Genomic DNA, 21,912 nt, shown 5'->3' with positions numbered 1-21,912 from the left:
AAATGTGAATACCTGAGACCTTTATATTTGTCTCCTCCTAAGCACAGCAGTTTTAAAAAACAACGCACAGCCTTGTAAATTCCCTTTAAATTGATAATCCACGCTGTTTTACAGACCAGCAGCGGGAGTGGCCAGGAACAGCAAGCAATATAGCAGCACAGTCAGCACGTGAGCCCAGCAGCTGGCAGCCCTGACTCCGACCGCGCTGTGCCATCAATGACCAGAAGTCATTCGCATTTAGAGGCAGAATTTAGCCCACCAGATAAACTGCAGTAGTGGAAATGTTCACAAAAATTCCTCATCAGGCACACTTCACAGTAGCAGGGCAGGATCTTGACTTCCGAACTAGACAGGATTTTTGTTTGCTTATTTTTGCCAGTAAAACATGACACCAAATGAGCACTGCAGCCATTACGTGCTTTGACAACCACTGCAGGTACACTGTATTTACAATAGCAACCAGGAAACCACTGACATGCAAAATAAACAATTCCACTTTAATATTTGCGCTTTTTTCCTTTACATTAACTGTCTTTAGTTGATAATCCTTGAAAATGCTAGCCAACATAACCATGCCATTGTATTGAGTATACACACATAATTACTTAAGCATTTAAGTATCACCAAGGATGAGTTCAATATTCCATTTTCTAATGTTCAGTATTCTGTTCTAATGGGATGAGCACTAGAATTTCACTGAAGAGTAAACAAAATAAACGTCTACTAATTAAAATTACACTATGGGTTGGAGGGAAATCCAGCAAGTGACTTATGTAGAAACGACTTTCCAAAAAAAAGGAAATCAGTATGTACAGTTGGAGATACAGACTGTATATGGTACTACTTTCATGTATGTTTCTGAACTTGTATCTTTTTGTTACAGTTTCATTCCTCATCAGTTTCTGAAGTTTGTACAAGTCATGGAGGCAGACAATCTGTATGATTGCTCAAGGAAAAGCTATTTTTTGTAAATAACAGATAAAGAAATGCTATTACAAACTAGTCAACTTCTATAATGTACATAATTTTGGAAAGTTGTTGGGGTCTTTTTTGGTGCCATTAAACATGTCAAATCCACTAGGTATTACATTAGCTAATCCTTAACATACTGTGCAGAGAAAATGAAGCAAAGCATGAATTAAGGGCTTCTTATGACAATGGGATGGTTTGTAACTTTCCCTTTTTCCGTGATTGCAACTAAAAAATCATGGATATACCTAACAACATCACCACAGGAAACTCCAGTTCATTATCTGTTTGCATCAGGCATGAAATCAGCTTTATTATAGTACATAAAGCAAACAATCTCTGCATTCTGAGTGCCTGCAAAGACTGTCTTCATGAGAACTATGCAGCCTCATACAAATTATGTATTGCGTCTGACAAGACCTCAGAATTGTTACATAAAATTAACGTTCAAAGCTGATTGTGATGCTCATGTGATTTTGGTAATGCATCCTCAGTCTCTTGGAAAACCAGTACTGAATGTAATAGCTGTAACATTTAAACCAGCAGCTACTGTTCTTGCCCAAAATCCAGGGCTTCAGTATGTCTGCACCAGCAGAGACAGATACAATATTCTAAACCTCTTTGCTGTTAACTTCAGCAGAGCAAGCTGGGAAAACACTTACAGTATATTTAAAAAAGAAAATGAAGTAATGCCTGCAAGAAAATTACCTTGATCAGTGTAAGCATAACAAAATTATAAGAAAGCACATGTATTTCAGAGCAACTGCTTTTATGTACTGTGCATGCGCAGTTCCATATTCCAAGCATGATACAGGAAACAAAGTTGATTCACATAAAACCATGTACCTTCCATATATTGATCAACCATATTGATTCCACTGACTGCACTGGGACCACTCAGTTGATTCCACTCACCTTAATGCTCTTTGGAGGATTTTTTGAAAAAGAGATAACCATTTCTCCAAACTAAAATTTATTTAAATAAACTTCTGTTTTCCCACCCTGAGCCTTTGAAGTGTTTACACCTGACAACAGATCCATTTCCTGCGTGATGTTTTACATTAAAGATTTGTTTCTAACTGATGTCACTAACTGGTTAAACAAATAGAAGCTGTACACACCTTAATCTAAATCTTAAAAAACTGTGTAGGCTTTGTGTATTATTCATGGTACAGTTTTGCCTAAAGCTGATGTAAATTATAACCCTATTCCCACAGTAACAGAGATTAGCTGTAAAGCAGTACACATAACTCCTGTCTTCCCACCAAATCCACTGTGCCAGGAGTCGAACAAGCATGGATCCATCCAATTAGTTACATGCTAATGTAACTGGCATCGATACAGTTGCACCCAGACTTTTGCCCCTTCATATTCAAAGGCATTGGGTTTAATGCATTTTTTGCAGTTAACAGACTTGTAACCTGTCATGTAGCATAGTTATAACTGATGAAAAAAACATTTTAAGTATTCTAAAATTTAGATGTAATGAAAGGTATGTGTATTTGCATATCCCACTCCTAAATCTCTGGCATCAGCAGTGAGGAGAGCACTATGTACACTTGCATTCCCTTCTGATTATCCAATATAGTTAAGGAGAAATCTATTGCAAATAAAAAAGCCACTTTCATAATTCAGATGTGCCATATTAAACCTTACTATAATATCTCTGAGTAGTTCCTGAATAACGGAGTAAGCATGCAACCAGTTTTCCTTCAGATTTTTGGTCAGGAATGGACAACAGTCGAAGTCTGTCGGCACTCGTCACCACACAATCCTTAATCACATTAAACAATCCTTTAAAAGCCAACTGTGAAATGTTCAATAAAAAGTATTTAAGTTCTTTTACTTAGTAATTTTCTATCAGACATCCCCTATATTGCAGTCTTTCAGCACTAACATTTAAGCTGCTGCCTCATGCCAAAAAGCCTGTTATCTAGTCTAATTTTAACTATTCTAGTTTAGTAAACTGATGTAGTCTAATTCAACTTAATCTAGTCAAATACCTGATACAAATCAACAGAAACATTTACATGTATTTTTCTAAATGGGTTTTCATTTTCTCTAGTGCCAAAACATTTTCCTCCAAAGCAGCAACTACACTGGAAGACCATAAGCAGCTCACCAGCACTTTTACCCTTGCTGCAATACTCCCTAACGCCTTGTAAAAATCTCTGAGTTTTTCATATCACAACTTTCATATTACAGATGACAGCCACTTTTTCTTGTTAAAGACTGTAATATTTTTTTAAACATTAAAAGCTGCTTATCATATTGAAAATCATGCCACCCAAGGTCAGAATGCACGTAATTTGGTAGATAAAAGTACAGCAATTCTGTAGAAGTTGAAGAGCTCAACAGAGTTGAGACTCACCTTTCAAGTCTGTAGATAACATCATGGACAATCCCAAAACAGGGCAAGTCTAACTCTAGATGATACCCAGGAGCCTGTGACCCTGCCAGCACACAACTGGGTGCTAGCACGGGGTTCAGGATTCTCCATGACAAATTCAAAACAAAGAAGTATTGAAGTATCATTTATTAATTGAGAATGGGGGTCTGCTGCTAAGTGTCCAGAGATCCCTTACCTTCTTGGAAGCACACCATACACAGCTTCACTTCACAAGGAGCCCATGCATCCTTGGCCTGTCAGAGGCGGCTTTTAAAAAGCTCTTAAATTTTCAAGTATGACAAAGCTGATGTTCTAACACACACCTACTTTTTTTCCTAAAATCATATTCTTATTATAGATAATCATTACTCCTCCTAACCCCTAAGTAAACAAGGGTATAATAAAACAAGACATTATTTCATTACTATCATTTTGTGAATAATCCCAACATCATATCCTCCGGCCTGCCAAATGCCATTTTTGCTCATTGATACCTTTCCAAATAATGATGCAAAGATCTTTTCCCTGATCTACTGCTTCAGCATATCCCTTTGTGCATGCCTCCAGTAATTTTGTCATTTCCACCAGCTACTCCTCATCCACCTGTTCCCAGTTGCAATTTACCCCTGCCTACCAGGACCCTCTCACTTTATGCCCCCTTATCTCCTTCTTGCTGAGGGAGGGAGGACAGCAATCACCCACCCTTCTCAGCTTCCACAGTCCACCTCTCAAACTGCCAGAACAAGCAACCCTGTGTTTCCTTCCAGGTCAGCCCTTCTGTCAGGGAGGAGGAATGACAAAATACACTCCATTATAACCTTCCAAACCCCTGTTTCCTTGGCAAAGGTGACCATGTGCAGAGACCACTAACTACCTCACACTGCCCGGTGTTGTTTCCCGCCTAGGGAACAGTCTTCTTGTAAGAATATGAGCACAGAATATAACTCAGCTGCATTTGAGCTTTAATAGATTATTGCCTGCCTCGGTGAGCACCGTCCAGCTGCAACATATTAAAATGTATGAGCGAAAAGGCTTCAGACTACTACTTTTCACTCCTGGTTCCCACGAACCGAAAGCACCCGCAGATTCAAGTACAACTCCTCATCCATATGGCAGCAAGCTGGGGGTTTTTACATAACATACTATTCCACTGGCTGTCCACGTCCTCAGACATAACTAGGAAGTGTATCTTTGTGTTTGCATAGCAAAATGGGGTCCTTACCCATGCCTTAGGCTCTGAGGCACTATTGTCATAACACAGTAGACACTGCTATTACTACCCATGGAAATGTACTCCACACGATCCATTCTCTGTGTCAAGCTGCCATTTGCATGTTGCCTCTAAGCATCTTGCATTCATTAGATATACTGAAATAACTGAAGCGTCTGAGTTTTGGCTGTTTCTTGCAGTTTTTTAAATTACCCATGTGAAATAGCAGACATTCTTAATGAAAGGCGCCCGAACTTTTATCCTTTAGAAATTTATCATTTAAAAACAGCAATTCCTGCAAAAATAAAATGGTAATACAGTAGAGAAAAATTACTAGCATGCAGGAAAATTACTATCAGTCCCTTTTGCAAGAAAGCAGGCACAGGTACACTGAAAGTCTGTGACAATACTAACACTGAGGAACAACAAGCTCTGAAAGAAACATGATTCTACCCTCACCAAATTACAAGCCTCTGTAAGGCATATGGTGTAATATTTTGAAATCCTGAATGCTTCCTGTGCTGTAGTCTCCATTTGTAATCCTGAATGGTTATCTTGTAAAAAATATAGAAAAATATAATGCTTCAGATGACCTGAGGTCTGGCAATAACACTGCTGTGCCCAGGATCATAGCTCTGCTTGTGAGAATCACAAGACATGGGAAAGCTTAATGCTTAATACCCCTCTGGGACACAGTATCTATCCCCTTCCACAGAAAAAGACATTTATACATTTATCAATTGATGCCCTCCAGCTCTGGAGTAGCAACAATGTGGAGACAGTCTGGATGAGTATGTCTCCCCTAAGCACTTTGGAGGGACACAATGACCCTGGAAACCCAGGAAAAGTGTTAGAGCTGTGGTCAATTCAACCTCCATCTCCTCTCTCTGCAAAGCAGGAGAGGCTCAGGAGCCAGACAAGTACAAATAATAATTTGTTTCTCCATACTAGGCATACAAAGCACATTATCCTTCATGAGCTCTGCAGCAAATTTCCAGTTCAGTGCAAGACACTCCATCCCACACAGTCACCTGAGGAACTAAATGATTCTTCTGAATCTCAGGGAAGGTGTTCCCACATGAATGTATCAACATGTACAGACCAGAAAGCATTACTGTTTCTACCCCAGATTTGTGAAGTTTGTAGTCATCCTTGCAGAACTCATAGAGTGCTCCAAATTAAACATTACAGTCCCTCTCCCAAGGGCAGCTTTCATCCCCAAAATCCAGATATACACCTGTTAGCGTGCCCCCTAAGAACACTATAAATAGACATCTGGGGATGAAAGGTCCTACTACAACCACAGAAAGTCATGGAAAGCATCTCTTACTTCTCTGAGGGACCAAAAGACATCAGCCAGCCCATCTCCCAGGAGCAGCCATGCCTACGGCTACGGGTCATCACAGCCCCACTTCGGGCATTTTTGATCCCATATTGTAAACCAGTAAACCTGAGCTCCACTACCGCTTAGTCTGGCTAAACATGCGTATTACCCCTCAATTTTTCACCAGCTACTGCTGTGTTCTAACTGCCAAACACTTCAGCAAAACTCCAAACCACACAAACCAAGATGTAGGTAAAGTAACAACTGATTTGTACCTCCATACACTATCACATACTCTTTGGAGGTGGGGGAGAATATAGGCAGTCCCTCAACATAGAACTTTACCGTTATATCTTGCAACATTTTATTAATCGCCTCACTGTCAGGAAACTGTTCCAGAATTTGCTTAATAAAATTTATCATGCCAACTAAGCCATGGGATGTGTCCAGTGCACAAAAATCAGACTTTTAAACATTTTTCATTTACTTAACAGAAAGCATGTTACATGCCAAAGTGGTAGTCATAGTTCACATCTTTACATGCAGCCTTCACCATTTGTGGTCTCCCTACATAAATACCAAAATTAAGACGACCAACATATGCTCCGTTACATTTGGGCCATTGGCAAGGTGAAGGATGTCATCAGTATTGCTGCAGATCTAGCAGTAGTTAAAGTGAATCTGCATAGATGAAGGAGCAATCATTAAGGCTTTACAGATTCGCATTCCTCCAGAGTGTCAAAAATCCTCCCCACACACCCTCAAGTGCTGGAGTTCAGTTTTGATCGCTGATTTAGCTGGAAGATGTGTAAAAGCAGGCACAACATTATCCACTGGCTAAGTGCCTGAGACAGCTCTGTGTGTTGTTTATTCCAGTGAGTACATAAAATATCTTGCAGTCATGAAACGTGTCAGAATGATGTTTACTTTGAACAGAAATATACCATTATCTTGTTCATAAAGCAGAAATATCTCTCTTGGCAAGAAAACTCGTATTCCTGCAAAGAAATACTGCCACGGGAATTCCAGTCCACCTTTCGGAAGGCAGTACTTTCCCTTTTATTTCCTTCCTTTTTTAAGCATACATTTAGCTGTTCTATTCCAGGAATACATGGGAAAGGCTACATAGTTAAAAATGAGAAAAACAATATTCTGTAGAAGCAGATCCAATTTTAATTACAAAGCAATATCAAATCGGTATGGACACAGTGGGAAAACAGAATTTGTTTAACTGGCTTCCCCCTGGATTCATAACCTTTCTTCATTATTCAGCCTGCAGGATAAAACACTAAAAATCCTTCTCCAGCAAACATTTTGGTTTCTGTGTAAGCAGTGAATCCTCTGAAGACAGAGGAGGCATAGAGAGGTTAGAAAATGCAATTCCTTTGGTATGTCTCAGAGAAGTGCCAAACATTATGTAGGGCACAAACCAGCTCTGCAGGTTCACCATGAACATAGCTCTTCTTGTCTCCTCTGAGCACTGTCAAGTCAGCGAACTAGGAATTTCAAAAAGGATTTACATGTCACCTTGCCTATGGGCTTGTTCTTTAAAAAAACAGAAACTAGGAGGGCGGGGGGAGGAACTTTGATGCCTCGCACAGAGAGAAGTATTTCCTTTCTCAACAGAGTACCTGTGTGGCCAAGACTGAAAGTAAAGAGGTTTGATTAATAGAGAAAAGCATAATACAAATATTACTAGTAACACTGAGACAGGCAGCAAGTAAGAGAAGCACACAGGTCAGTTTGAGGCAGGAGAGGAGCGAGGACATCATAGCTCTAACTAGCAACCTGTCTGGACATCTACCTGCTAACACCTGATAGAGTTTTCATCTTTCTTGGAGTACCACCAAAAGACAGCTTGGCTAAGCATAAGGAGGGGACCAAAATCACTATTAGAAATCAACGCCCTCAAAATGACCAAAAGTTCCTCCTGTGAATGGATGGCGGGGAGAAGAAGAAAGAAGGGGAAAGCACCTAAATCCACATCTGCATCTTCTCTTTCATTTCCTAATCAATAAAAGATATAGCTAGCCAGAGCTCTTAAAAGCAAGTTAATGGAAACTCACCAAATGCAACAAAAACTCTTCATCCTCAGAATACTAGCTACATAAGGAAAAACTGAAAAGGAAAACTCTCCTGTGTTTTTTAAGACTACACTGATAGCTCTGAACACAAAGCAACAACAGCATAAATATTCACAGAGTGAAAAAGAACTGTAAGAAGACAGATGTTGAAGCTATGAATAAAAAAACTCAGTTTTTGTCTGTTCTTTCAGGACACAAGATACTCACTGAACTGCTTATCACCTCCTGACGAAAACTGCATCACTTTCTGTAAACAGGACAGGATGTCTAAATAAATTCAAGCACAAAGAAAAAAAAGTAAAAGATGTGAATATTCATACAGAAGAGTATGTTAGCAGTGCTAAGAGTTTTAACAGAAAGTACATCTGGGAGGAAGGGAGGTTTAGTTTTCAAAAAGGATTTGTTTCCTCGTGCTGTATGAAAACCCCTGCAGGACACAGAAACATTTCCATTATTCTTGAACAACTCCAGTATCATTCAGGATTTCACGTACCAGTGCAAATGTAAAGAATGGGCAAAAATCTGTAGCATGAAGACTGAAAACGCTGGATCTCAATTTAAAAAAAAACAACATAAATTCCATTAAGACTTTGGAAAAGACAGAAAAAAAACTAATTTGAGAGAGGTCAGCCTAGCAGACCATGAAAATGAAGATTTTTCTCTGATTTTAAAATCAATGAAAAGAAATTAAATCGGTAAGAATAAATTAGTGAACGAGCAAAAAGGTGAAGAAACTTAAGTTTCCGAGGTACAATCTAGTTGTTATAAAACCTGATTGTTATAAATTGCAGTTAGCAAAACAAAGATTTACAAACAACCAGGATACCGTAAAAGCCTCACAATGATACAGACCATTACAGGTAAGTTACAGGAAGTATATAAACACACATATATACAAATTATTTAGATTATATATAAACACACAGATATTACCCTGTGCAGAAAGTATGTTACCAAGAGCAAAAAAATTATAACCAGTGAGTCAAGATAATTCATTGAGACAGTAAACTACAAAAGATTACAAGAAAAAAAAAAACCACAACCAAACCACCACACCAAAATACAGCATGAAACTTCAAAAAACAGTACTTCTGGTAAACACTGCCCAAAGACTAACTCCAGATCATCATCAAAATGATGACTGAAAAAATCACTTTGGTGGGGAAAAAAAATTCAATAACACAAAAGTAAGCAATGATTAGTATGAATGTATAACATTCTCTCTGAAATAATTACAGGAATCAGCAAACCAGGGAATGATGTTTATCAACTGATCTAGATCAACTGATCTAGGTTTCTGTTGTGTATCCAAGAGAGTGTACAGCCCCACTTCCAAAAATAAAGGAAAAGAAAAGGAAAAAAAAAAAAAAAAAAAGAAAAGAAATCATAACTTCAAAGTGCCATGAATAAAAGCATTGTGAAAAGGACTGAAAACTGTCTGGAGGACTGAAGAAAAGGGCAATGAAAAAGCAATGCAACTGGTGAGTTAGATGACAGCCTCAGCAGGCGTCTGTGTTTAGGCATGGTATTGATATCTTTGTCTACGATGGAGAAGACAGTAAACTAAGTGCTCCTGGAAGACAGGAGTAGAAATGAAAATCAATGGGTCTGCAGAGCAGAACTACAACTCATATTTCCCCCCCACCCCAATCCAACCCAGCCGCCTGTGGGTTTTGCTACATTCACAAGCTCCTCAAGACTTTGACAGAGAAGGGAGATGGCAAGTCATTTAACAAACTGCAATGGACATTAACTGTACTGCAACGGACTTCACCCCTTGACACCTCAAAGCAAACATGAAGTAAAAAATATAGAGGGAAACAGATTCATAAAAATTACCTTAGCAGTTGGGATCATAGATTTATGAGCTATGTGTTCTTCCACTGGAAAGCGTTTCTAAATAACAGAATAAAACAAAAGAAGGTGCAAACACTGAAAGGGCGTAGTCAATCCTCTCTGCAATACACCACGTCACTGCTGAAATCTCTACACAACTGGAGCTTTGTTCTGTTCTCCACACATATGAGCATCGAACTCCTGGAATTTCTTCTTCTACAGTAGTATTTTTCCCCCCTTTACTTAAGTGTAAAGTCAGGCCAATGGCACAAATTAATTTGTGCAGTCCCATCATCACAATATGAATTAAGCATTCCCTTACTGTGTTTTCCCTGAAATCACACCATGAACTCTTCTGGGGCAATATACAAACCAGCCTCTGATTCTCAAGAAGATGCAAGACAAAAATTGCTACTTATTTGGGGCATGTAACCCACACACAAAGATTAACTGTAACTGTGCTGAACACACTGTCCTGAAACTGTGTAATTATTGTTTATTTTTCACTTAGATAGGCCACTCTTTTTGCTTTAATGCCCACGAGCAGCAACTGTGTTTGGTTTGGGGACTGATGATTCGTTTCAAGTCTTCTCTGTTCTGGTGGCTGTAAAGTACCAGCTGCCAGACTGTATGAGAAAACTAATCCAGAAATCCTGACCAGTAGGTCAGGTTGAGTAGATTCTCCAGTCAAAACAGAAAAGCCTCTGTGGATCCGCACCTCGCAACTGGCAGGGGCACTGCAAGCTGCTGGAGCGATTTCACGTGAGCGGATGAGTCTGCATGCTGAATCACTCACGGCACGGTCTGTAAAAGCCTCTGCTGTTTCCTTCCTTTTCCCAGGATGGAGCTGAAGAAAATTCACACGGAGCTGAAGCAAGCAGGGTCAGTGTGTTTGGTGCACTCACCTCTGTTGGCACACTGAGCGTGTCTCGAGGTAAATTCCCTGAAGCCACCTAAGTTCAGGCTGGCAGTGCACAGCTTCAGAGTTCAGCTCACACCCCAGGTAACTGTCCCGTTTAACGCAAGAGCAACCATCACTCTCTGACTGTGAAGTATTTATCTTTGTTAACCAATTTTTAAGTAACAAGGTGAAAGCGAAGGATCAGCTGCCTTTTACTCCAGAAAATTTAAAGAAATAGGATTAAAAGTATGTTCTGTGCATCTCCGTGGTGTTTTCTTTTTTAAAACAGAGATTGCATCTAGACTAAAACTACTAAAACCATTCAAGCATTTTGGGGTGTTGAAATCTACCACCTGTGCTATCAAACTCTTAGGGCATTCCCTGACAAAAACCCAGTCTGTGTAACTAGCATTCTTTCTGACCAGTTCCCAGGCACTGCCTGACAGATAGAATGGTCCAGGAACCATTCCTAAAAGGCAGCTCACACACAGACACTCTGTTTTGGACACAAAAACATTTGATTAGCCTCTGTGCTTGGAAACAATACAAATATATCGCTACTGAACTTCATGCATTAATTTCCACAGGAAGTCACCTTTAACTTGAAATTGCTTGCAACTGCTTTTTGGTCTCTTTAATTAATTATTAAATCCTGTTGTAAATTCTCCTGATACTGTTTGGGTTTGGGGGGTGAGGGGATTGGGGTTTTGTTTTCATTTTGCAACCCCATTTCTTTTTTGCTTCTGTTGCAGTTACATGAAAGACCAAAAAAAGCATGCACACAGACTGGCTCTATGAAAAAGGTTTTACACAGTGTTGTCAGAAATACCCAAAGTTATCTTTGCAACATGGGTCCTTTTACAGTAAGTTTACATATTACAACATCAGACAAAAAATGGCCAGGTGCAAATCTTGCAAAACTTTTTTAAAGCACAATTCTCTTCCAAAGAGAGTTGTTATAGGGAAAATATCATTGTGAGATAATATGTCTGCAAGCATGCCTTTAATCCAGATTGCCTACTTCTTCCTGGAGTTTAAGTAAACAAGGAAAAAATAACAAATGTTTTAAATGAAGATGTTGACTCATTTAACATTTTTTCAAAGGAAGCCTTTAAAGAGCAATCATTTTGCAGCCACTTAATACTTATGTTTCTTACTACAACTGTCTCGAATGGACAGATTTCCAATTATTGCAGGAATTACTTCTGTTTGCAAACCCTTCTGCTGAAAAAGAACGCATGGTGTGTAGCCCATACCATCTCATTCCTGGCTGTGAGCGATCTTGAGAAATTTTATACATATACTTACCCTTATACAGATTGGTATGATACATTTTATCTCAAGTTTCAAGTATTACTTTCAGTCATGGGAAGCTCTTCCATGAAAGATAACAGTACTAGAGTATCCATGTTCATTTGTCATCCCTGGGTCCTCCTTAGCTGGGTTTCTCAGTAACTCCCATGAACCGCAACCATGAATAGGACAATTACTATTTACACTTGGCCTACTACTGGCATAATTAACCATGAGCTGCAAAACAGCATCTATCTTAACAGCACACTGAGATGCCTAGATGTGGTTATCAACACAAAACCAACATGTTAAACCCTGAAAAGCGGAGAACAGCAACACTTTTATGAACTGAATGCCAGTAGCTGGAAAGGATACAATCAATTTACAGTGGAGGAGTAAAGGAAGAAAAGAATGCTTGGGGCTTTTTTATTTATTTATTTAAGTTTTATGCCAGAAAGAAAAAAAAATAATAAATTAATTACTGCTGAATTATTATAATTGTGGTTTTACTATCAGATGAATTAAAAAAGAGCGAGAACAAGCTAATCTGATAGGAACAAAAAGGTGATTTGCAACGTCTAGAAAGGGTCTCTGAGAAGGCAAGGCTAAGGAGAAAAATAAGGCTTTACTTAGGCAAAGACAGAACAAAGGAACAGATAATCAGCCTCTGCTGAAGGAAGAAGTATGAGGAGATATTTTCCATATCCAGCAGGGAAATACACAATAGAAGTCGTCTGGTGGCTGCTTGACTTTAACAGGGAAAGGAGAGAAAGATTATCTGGACGATATGAACCTTGCCAGCAGGCTGATATTACCCACACCAGGGAGTGAAGGGGGAGTACAAAAAGAGAGAGGGAGTAACAGGAAGATAAAGAGAGCTGTTTTCAGTATGTTTGATTTAATAAGCAAAAATACCCAGAAGGACAGAGACCTCTGCTGCAGAAAACCAGCACTATATCACAGAAAGAATTACTCTGGTCCTCCCAACCCACCTGGGGTTTTGATGGGTTTTTTTGAGGCAGAAGAGGAATCAGCTTCCATTCCTCCTGTTCTTTAACCTAAGTGTTCAAACCTTGAGTTTTTAATATACCGTCTGTTCCAGGGGACCAGCAACAACCATGCAAGTCAAATCCAGACTCCCTATTTCACCTTCCCATAGAAAAGGCACTAAGCTCTTCTGTTACAGGTAATTTCAGGATCATTGATATACATTATTAAATCATTCTGGACCTATACAGAAAATTCAATCTAGGCAAATATGATGAAAAAGTGAAAATACAGTACTTCCTCAACAAAGATTCATTTTGACTCTAATCTTAGGCCAATCAATTCTGTCAAATGATCCCTTCCCAGCTGCCTCTTATATTTGATCTGTATCAGTGCACTGAAGATACCTAGACAGATGACAGCAAGAAGACAAAGCCTCATAAGGTGCCAAAAGCCCTTTCAAGAAGAGTACATGAAGTTCCTGCAAGCAGAAAGCACCCTGTACCTCACAGGGGCCACTCTTCACCTCACAGGATCAAACTGATCATTTGCAATTTGGAGATCTAAACTATGCTGCATTGTATTATTGAATTTCCCGTTGTCTTTTTATCAAACAGCTCCACCTCTACCGTTCAGCCAGTGTCCAAACATGTATGACAATAAAGAATGTGAATACATTTATTCACAGCTGTAAGAAAAATCAAAGATGGGTAAAAGTGAAAATATAATTTAAATCAGTAACTATACTTGTAGCTTGCCACTGTTAACTAGCAAACTTTGTCTAAGGATACTTGCATTTTTTGTATTTCTTTCCTCCACACTGCAGCACCAGGCCTCACAAATACATTAAAATACTGACCATCTACACTGTTTGATTTTACTGAAATACAGGTTGACCTTCAACGCTGCATTGGGCAAATCCTTAAGCACACATCTAAGTTCCACCACCACAGTTTACTAGCAATCAAAACATGAATAACAACACCAATAGCAATACACAGAAAATACACAGCTAAACTAAAAGGGAAGATCATAATCTTTAAGATCAGGAATTTTCAGAGTTTGTTCACTATCAGACATGGACTGCGGAAAAAAACTAATTCAACATCATTAATAGCCTTTATCCAACACAAAAGCAGCTCAGCTGCAGTTTAGTATATGTCTTGTGCAAACCAGCTTTGTAAGTATTTCAATTTTAGAAAAACAAGAAAGAACAACAGAGTTTATGAATTGGTAGCATCACGTAAGTATTACACATATCTATGTGCCTTTCACCTAGCAGAGATACAGAAACCAATGTGAAGCAAACGCTGAACTTCACAAACACTCAGCAAAACCCATCAAGACAATTAATTTCTTAATTTGTAATGAGAACTCCCAACACCTTAGTAACTTTACAGTAGCACCTTCTAATCCTTGTTACCTTTTCAGCCCTGGAAGGAGCTAAGGGCACATCCATAAGCACTATTAGAAAGAAAACACATGACTGCAAACTTAACCAAAGACACAAAATGACAACAAAGGTACCTTTAACCCACAGGCTTGGCTTAATTTGAGAGGCTTCCCATTCGCAACCCTCATCAAGAGTACCAGTTGTAACTGTACTATTAAAGTCTCAAGCATGAAGTTAGGAATACAAGCCCTAGTGTGCAGTTTCTAAAATGTGTCAACATAACACAGCACAGAACCCATCCTAGCTTGCATCCCCTTCCTTTTCTTGTCTGACTACCTGGATCCATTCATTACAGCATCATCCCAGCAGCACAAGGCGCTTGCTGGTTACAGTTCTGACATCGCTTAGAGGATAAATATAAATTCACTAAATCTCCTGCCTGCTGTCTACATAATCCCTTAACCTTTCCCTTTCCACAACTATGGCTCTCTGCCACCTTCTCATCTCTAGCCTCTCTGCTCTTTTCATTCTCAAGCTGCCTTCCCTTCCCACTTATTTTTCCAAATCACTGACATTCCGCATATCTTCACAGTGAGATACGTGGTCACTACTCTTACCTCCAGCCTGCCTTGGCATGTTGTTTTGGTTTTTACACTTTATGAGAGATAGGAATTTTAAAGAGAGTTCTTTGGTTAGCAGATTTCTATTAAATTTAGCATCTGCTTGCAAGTCGCAGACAAAGCAGAAAATATTAAGGAAGAAGGTGGGTTTCCACTCATCAATGTGCTACAAAAAGAACTAGACAGGACAGTGTGTGTCACATTTGGGGGGGAGGGGTGGGGTGGTGGGCAGTCAAGCTAGGAAATTATTAGCTAAACTGCAGGCAGCAATATTCAAACTGTACAGAAGCCACTCCTAAATTAAGATTAAAAAGACACAAGGCCATCTTACCCTATTGGACCAGCAGCAGCAGAACCAACTGAGCCTTCTCAGACTTTGTCATCCTCATTCTTACTTACGCGAAAAAGGTAAAATATCTAAGAACAGAACATGAGTAAACTAAAACTTTGCCCTGCTTCCTTTCTTCCTGATTTCTAAACCAGGTTTTAAAAATTATGTGTTCTCCTTTCTCAAAAGATGGACACACAGAAATTCAAGCTTGTGCTTTAAACGACAATCAAATAATCATTTAGACACATTAAAAAAATCAGTACTGTAGCCAGGTGATATTTTTGGGGGCATCCAGACAGATTTTTGTTTGGAAAGCTCATACGAAGCAAAACCTGTGTCATTACAAAGGCCCCATTACTACACAGTTTTACACATAGGCTGAGGCACAAGGAGATCCAGTCATACAGTACTTCCACATTTAAACAAGCAGGCAGCAAAGTCCACTACCACTTTCAATAATAAGCTCCAGCTGGGAGAAAAGCCTTATTCATGTCAACCTTAACTCCAGTTTTGCACAGCTGGATCTGAGCAGCTGAAGGAGTAAAATAAAACTTCTATTCATTTAAAAATTAAGTAATGTACTAAAAGTGGCATTTTTCTAGAGTGAGCTTATAATTTTATATTAACCTCATATAGATAAATAAATCCAGAGCTATAATAGTAGCTAATAGACATTCATATTTTGAAAAAATTAAAAGCAGTAGTAGCAGTAGTCACTTCAATTAAATGAGGTATACTGGGCCCTTGCCTTATTTAAAACATGCCAGTGGCACCACTGAACCCAAGGTACACTTACATATTTAATAACAAACAGTTTACCATAACAGGACCTTGAAAGTTAACTTTACTCACAACTTAAGCACAAGTAATCTTACAGAATAAGACAGGTCAAAAAATTTTTTTTTCCTTCCTATTTAAGAAGTTGTGCTGGTTTTGGCTGGGATAGAGATAATTTTCTTCATAGTGACTAGTATGGGGCTATGTTTCGGATTTGAAAACAGTGTTGATAAACCAGGGATGTTTTCATCATCAGTAAGCAGGGCTTACCCAGAGCCAGGGTCTTTTCTGCTCCTCTTCCCACCCCACCAAGCAGGCTGGGGGGGGGCACTAGCAGTTGGGAGGGGACACAGCTAGGACAGCTGGCCCCAGCTGAGCAAAGGGAATGGTATGGAATATCATATGACACGTGCTCATATGTGTCTCCTGGGGGGAAAGAAAGCTGGGGAAAGAAAAAGGAAGGGGGAGGACGTTTGGAGTGACGGTGTATGCCTTCCCAAGTAACTTACATGTGATGGAGCCCAGCTTTCCTGGGTACGGCTGAGCACCTCCCTGCCCATGGGAAGTGGTGAATGAATTCCTTGTTTTGCTTTGCTTGCATATGCGGCTTTTGCTTCACCTACTAAACTGTCTTTATCTCAACCCATGAGTTTTCTCACTTTCACTCTTTGAATTCTCTCCCCATCCCACCGAGGGGAGGGAGGGAGGGAGGGATCGGCTGCCTGGGGCTTCCTGACAAAGTGGGGTTAAATCACAAGCAATGTTTAGGCTATTGTTACTAAAAGGTTAATTAGATGCGTGAAGTTACTGCATGAAGCCTGCAAAAATGGGAGTAAAGTGATCCTTATGTCAATGACTCAGAAAGTATCACACTAGCACCCTCAGAAAGGAGGTCTTCCTGCTGCTCCAGACACATTTCCGATAGTTCCAACTGCCCTCTTTCAAGCCTTGGTTCTGTGCTTTATCAGGCAGGCTGCACAAACAGGGCATCTCTCTCTCTTGCACATGGGAACAGACCGTGGCCACTGGCCCTTCAGGCTGTTTTTCATAACCTCTCTGTTTTAGCTGTGCCACTACAACTCACTCTACTGCTGCTGTAAGAGTGCCCGACATACAGGTCCCAGAGAGGCTTCACAAACAAAAATCATGGGAAACTAAATGTCACCACAAGTTAAGTACCCCTTGGGCCTCAGCCCCTTCCTATGTCTGTCACCACTTAGCTAATTTAGAGTCACAAAGTCTCTCAGATGAAGAGGACGACACACTGAATCCCGACCTTTGAGCTGCAAACCTAGCCTTGAGCAACTTGGTGACCTACATGGCAGCTGCACAGCTCAATAACTAGTTGGCTGGAGTCTGTAACGCATGATTCATCTCTGATTCTCCCTACACCACCCCATATGCTGTTACTAGCTTGCTTGCTATAAAATGGAATTTCCAAAAGCAGGCTCTGCTAGCCTGTTGGTTTGCTGAAACATGGTTTTGAAAGAACTTTAATAATAAAAAGAAAAATGTATTTTATTTTCCTACCTAACACTATGAAATTTACACAGAGAGGAAAAAACTACACATACTTATGCAACACCTGAATACATCTGCACCTGCTTACTTTTCTAACACCAGCTCCCAATGTTTTAGCTGAGCAACACATGACTTTGGTTGCACATTTTGTAGGGCCAAAGATCTACACTATCTGCAAAGATTTTAGTTAGCAGACATCTCTGCACTCTAGTGGTACCGCAGCCCTCTGATACTAGCCCACATGTGCAAGCCAACTGCTGGAAAGATATACTTGAAAAAGTAGGGTTTGGCAAAACCTAGTGTGCTAAAATTCAGCAGATCCTCAGCTACATACATCACCATCCAGACTAGCTGCGTATCTCCCCGCCTTTCCCCCTGAAAATACACAGCTAGAATTTCTGTTGTCACCATTCCTTACTGCATCCTGTGTCCTTAAGAGACTCTGTTGGCATTTCTCAGTGTTGTAGAATTAGGCCTTCTTATCCTCTTAATGACCAAAACACAGCTGTCCAATATGCTCCAGCTGGTGCAGCCCTGGCATCTCTGCTGTCAACCCAGCAGCACATCATCTGGGCTGTCTTGACCCGCTGAATATGCATCGATATGCATATACACAACTAACTCCCAACTTTTATTTTTTTCCATTAAGAAATGAAATGGTAGCACTCTGAAAACTCCTAGCAAGTCTTGTCCACATTATGAAGTTCAAATACAGATCTGATCAAGACACTAAAGGAAAGAAGTTGAGTGGTTTGGGGTTTATTAGTCTAGTGTCTTAATAGCTACACACACACAAGAGGATAAATAAATTATACAGCTAAATTATATCTCCTCTGTATATACAGTGCTAGATAAGGGGTAGCTGTCTATAGAGAGGACGAAGCAGCTAGAAGCATGAGGCACAGGAAAGAGGGAAAGGTAACTCAGAACAATAACATGTTACCATTAATTGCATGTTTCTGCTGAAGTGACCAAGAGTGAAGTAGTTCCTCATACTAAGATCTGCATTTACATTTTTAGAATTTCAGTACCCAAAAATCCTAGGGGGAAAAAAAAAACCAAACACAGGAGCCATTCCCACCTTTTAGATATTTTTGGTCAGTGTGCAGACTCAGGAAAACAAGTTCTAGATGAGTTTATAATAGAATTCAATTTTCAGGATTACCCTTAGAACTGTAACAGTTAAAACACTGTGAACTTTGGCGTAAAACACTTTTCCCCTGCATGCATTAAATGCGCAATGAGCCACAAGGATGCAATATGATTCAACTGGTTCTGAGCTAATTACCTCACCCTGTACAACGCAACACCTAAAGTAACGACTTTTTTTTCTACCCTTTGGGCATCAAAGGACATACTCTTAACAAGTGTAAATCTGTTGAGTACTACAAACCTACAGAGTTGTAATGACACCACCTTAGATTTTGACTTTGAATTCATCGTTGTTTAAAGAGACTCATTTTTAAAGATGCCACATTAAAAGCTTTCATTAAGCTCTGATAAAAGATTCTGAAGGCCATTCTGCTTCTTACCCATTAAAGCCATGACCTCATAACCACGCTACTCATTAACAAGAGCACTACAATGGTACAGGTACAAGATGTTTCAGCAATTTCCTGTTACTTCCAGGCTACATGCTGTTTGAGTGTTAAGTAGTACACGAGTATGAACTGGGAGAGGAGTGCTGGAGCGCAGCCCTGCAGGGAGGGATCTGGGGGTGCTGGCTGACACAGGCTCAGTGTGGGTCAGCAGCGTGCCCTGGCCGGCAGGAGGGCAAACCGCGTCCTGGGGGGCATCAAACACAGCATGACCAGCCGGTCAGAAGCGGGGATTGTCCCGCTGTACTTGGCCTTGGTGCGGCCTCACCTCGAGCACAGTGTGCAGTTCTGGGCCCCACAGTTTCAGAAGGGTGTTAAGGTCCTGGAATGTGTCCAGAGGAGGGCAACGGAGCCGGTGGAAGGGCTGGAAGACATGTCCTGTGAGGAGCGGCGGGGGACTCTGGGTTTGTCTGGCTTGGAGAGAAGGAGGCTGAGGGGTGACCTCATTGCTCCCCACAGCTTCCTGAGGAGGGGACGGGGAGAGGGAGGTGCTGAGCTCTTCTCCCCGGGATCCAGTGACAGGACGTGTGGGAATGGTTCAAAGCTGTGCCAGGGGAGGTTCTGACTTGACAGTAGGAAACATTTCTTTACTGAGGGGGTGGTCAAACACTGGAACAGGCTGCCGAGAGTAGTTGATGCCCCATGCTGGTCAGTACCTTAAAAAAAGGCATTTGGACAATGGCCTCCATAATATTCTTTCGCTTTTGGTCAGCCCTGATGTGGTTAGGCGGTCAGACTAGATGATCATCACAGGTCCCTTCCGACTGGAACTATTCTATTCTGTTCTACTATTAAATGGCTCCGTTGCAACTAATGAAAACCAGAATTTGGTGCAAGCAAAAATGTAGCTTGCATCTCATGGCACTTGATTTTTTCAGCCATAGTTGCCCTTCATACAAGACCACCAACCTGATTTCAAGCTGTGGGTATTTCCTACTACCAGCAAGACAGAAAGATCAACTGGACATGACAAACAACATCCCAAAAGACCACTCACATCTTCCAATCTGGATGCCAAGTTAATCTCAGTAATGACTGCAATGGAAATTTCAGAGTAACTTAGTTTCTAACGCTTGCAGTTTAAGAATCTGTAAGACGTCCATAACACACCAGAGCACAGGTCTCGTTAGGACACCTACAACACCCCTCTGCTTTCACACGCTACAAGCACTGCTGCTCCAACAGAAATGCACAGCCTCCTTACTCTTCACCCATTACCCTTATTACCTGGAGGAATAAAAAGGGACCAAGTAATCAGGGAGAAGGGCTGCTGCAAAGTTGCCTTCTTTCCAACTGCACAAGTACCAGCACTCATGGAAAACCCTTCCGCAAGTTATCCTTTGCCGTAAATGCAGGGGCAGCGGGAGCAGGACCCTGAGCTCTGCCCGCTACCCCGGTGCCAGCGCTGCCCGCCACCGCACGCCGCGGGCCTGGCTGCCCAGGCGGGGGTCCCCCGCCGGCCCGGCTGCAAGCAGTGCCCACCGGGGCGCTCCGACAGCGCGCCGCGGGACGGGCAAGGCGCCGCCGGGTCCCCTCCCCGCCCGGGGCGCCGCAGCCCGGCGGGCTCCTGCTGCCCGCGGGGACGCCGTGCCTGGGGTACCGGAGCGCGGCGGACCCCAGCGGCGGCCGGGCGGGCTCCGCGCCGCGCCGTGCAACGCCGTGGCGTAGCGGCGGGAGGCGGCGGCGAAGACCCGGCTGCCCGCGCCGGAGCTGCTCCGCGGAGCTCCGCGCAGGGGGAACGGGGCGTGCGGGCAGCTCCTGCCGCGGCCGCGCCGAGCCGAGCCGCCGCTCGGGCCCTAAGACGGGCTCCGCGCCGGGGAGCCGCCGCCCGCGCCCCGGCCCGGCTCTGCGCCCCCGGGCCGGGGTGCCGCCGCCCGCCGAGCCGAGCCGCGCCGCCGCCGCCCCTCTCCCCGCCGGCACCTGGATGTGGCAGGAGATCTCGGAGTCGTCCAGCAGCCGCACGGTGCATTTCATCTCCGCGCTCAGCGACCTGATGCTGGAGCTCCGGAACCGGATCATGCCTGCAGCCCGCCCGCCGCCGCCCCGCAGGCAGCCGCAGGGGGCCAGCCTGCAGCGGCGCCCGGCCGAGCACGGCACGGCGCGGCACGGCGGCGGCGCCGCCCCTCAGCCCCGCGGCGCCCCGCCGCCGCCCGCCATCCGCCCGCCCGCCGCGGCTGGGGCCGCCGCTGCGTCAAACTGAGCTCCGCTCGCCGGCTTCAGCATCCTCCTGCGCCCGCCCCCGGCACGGCACGGCACGGCACGGCGCGGCGCGGTGCGGCACGGCACGGCCCGCGGGGGCACCGCTGTGCCCTCACCTGCACCCCGCGCTCCCCCGCCCCACCGGCGCTGGCGAGACGCCCCGCGGGGCGCCGCGCCGCCGGGCTGGGGAAAGGGAAATGGCCCGCGCGTGTGTTTGCCCTCCCCGGCACCGGCCTGTGCTTCGCCTGGCTTGGAGCGCACCTGAGCGACCGGCACTCGCGGGGAGTGCCCGGTGCCCTGCAGAGCCGGGAGTGAAGTCCCCATGCCGCCTGCCCGACCGTAGCGTGGGTCTCCGGGGTACCCCAACACAGGCTGACACAGGAGGAGGACCAGAGAACCCTGTGAAAAACATGTAGTTTAATATATGTATAGTTTTATATACATATAGTTTTATATATATATAACAAAATTGACCAAAGA

At 42.6% G+C, this 21,912-nt stretch overlaps 1 protein-coding gene across 1 annotated transcript in view; it reads right to left on the bottom strand.

The window, feature by feature from the left end:
- The window catches only part of FRMD3 (FERM domain containing 3), a 140,718-nt gene extending 119,199 nt beyond the window's left edge, over window positions 1-21,519 (bottom strand). Inside the window, exon 1 of the mRNA XM_056325495.1 lies at window positions 21,154-21,519. Coding sequence (XP_056181470.1) covers window positions 21,154-21,252 — 99 coding nt within the window. The 5' untranslated portion in view covers window positions 21,253-21,519. The remainder of the gene's footprint in view (window positions 1-21,153) is intronic.
- Between the last annotated feature and the right edge of the window lie 393 nt (window positions 21,520-21,912).

Source organism: Falco biarmicus, chromosome Z (genome assembly GCF_023638135.1).
Source record: "Falco biarmicus isolate bFalBia1 chromosome Z, bFalBia1.pri, whole genome shotgun sequence".
Taxonomy (NCBI): Eukaryota; Metazoa; Chordata; class Aves; order Falconiformes; family Falconidae; genus Falco; species Falco biarmicus.
The sequence above is the reverse complement of the archived record's forward strand: the minus strand, read 5'-3'. Positions and strand labels throughout refer to the sequence as shown.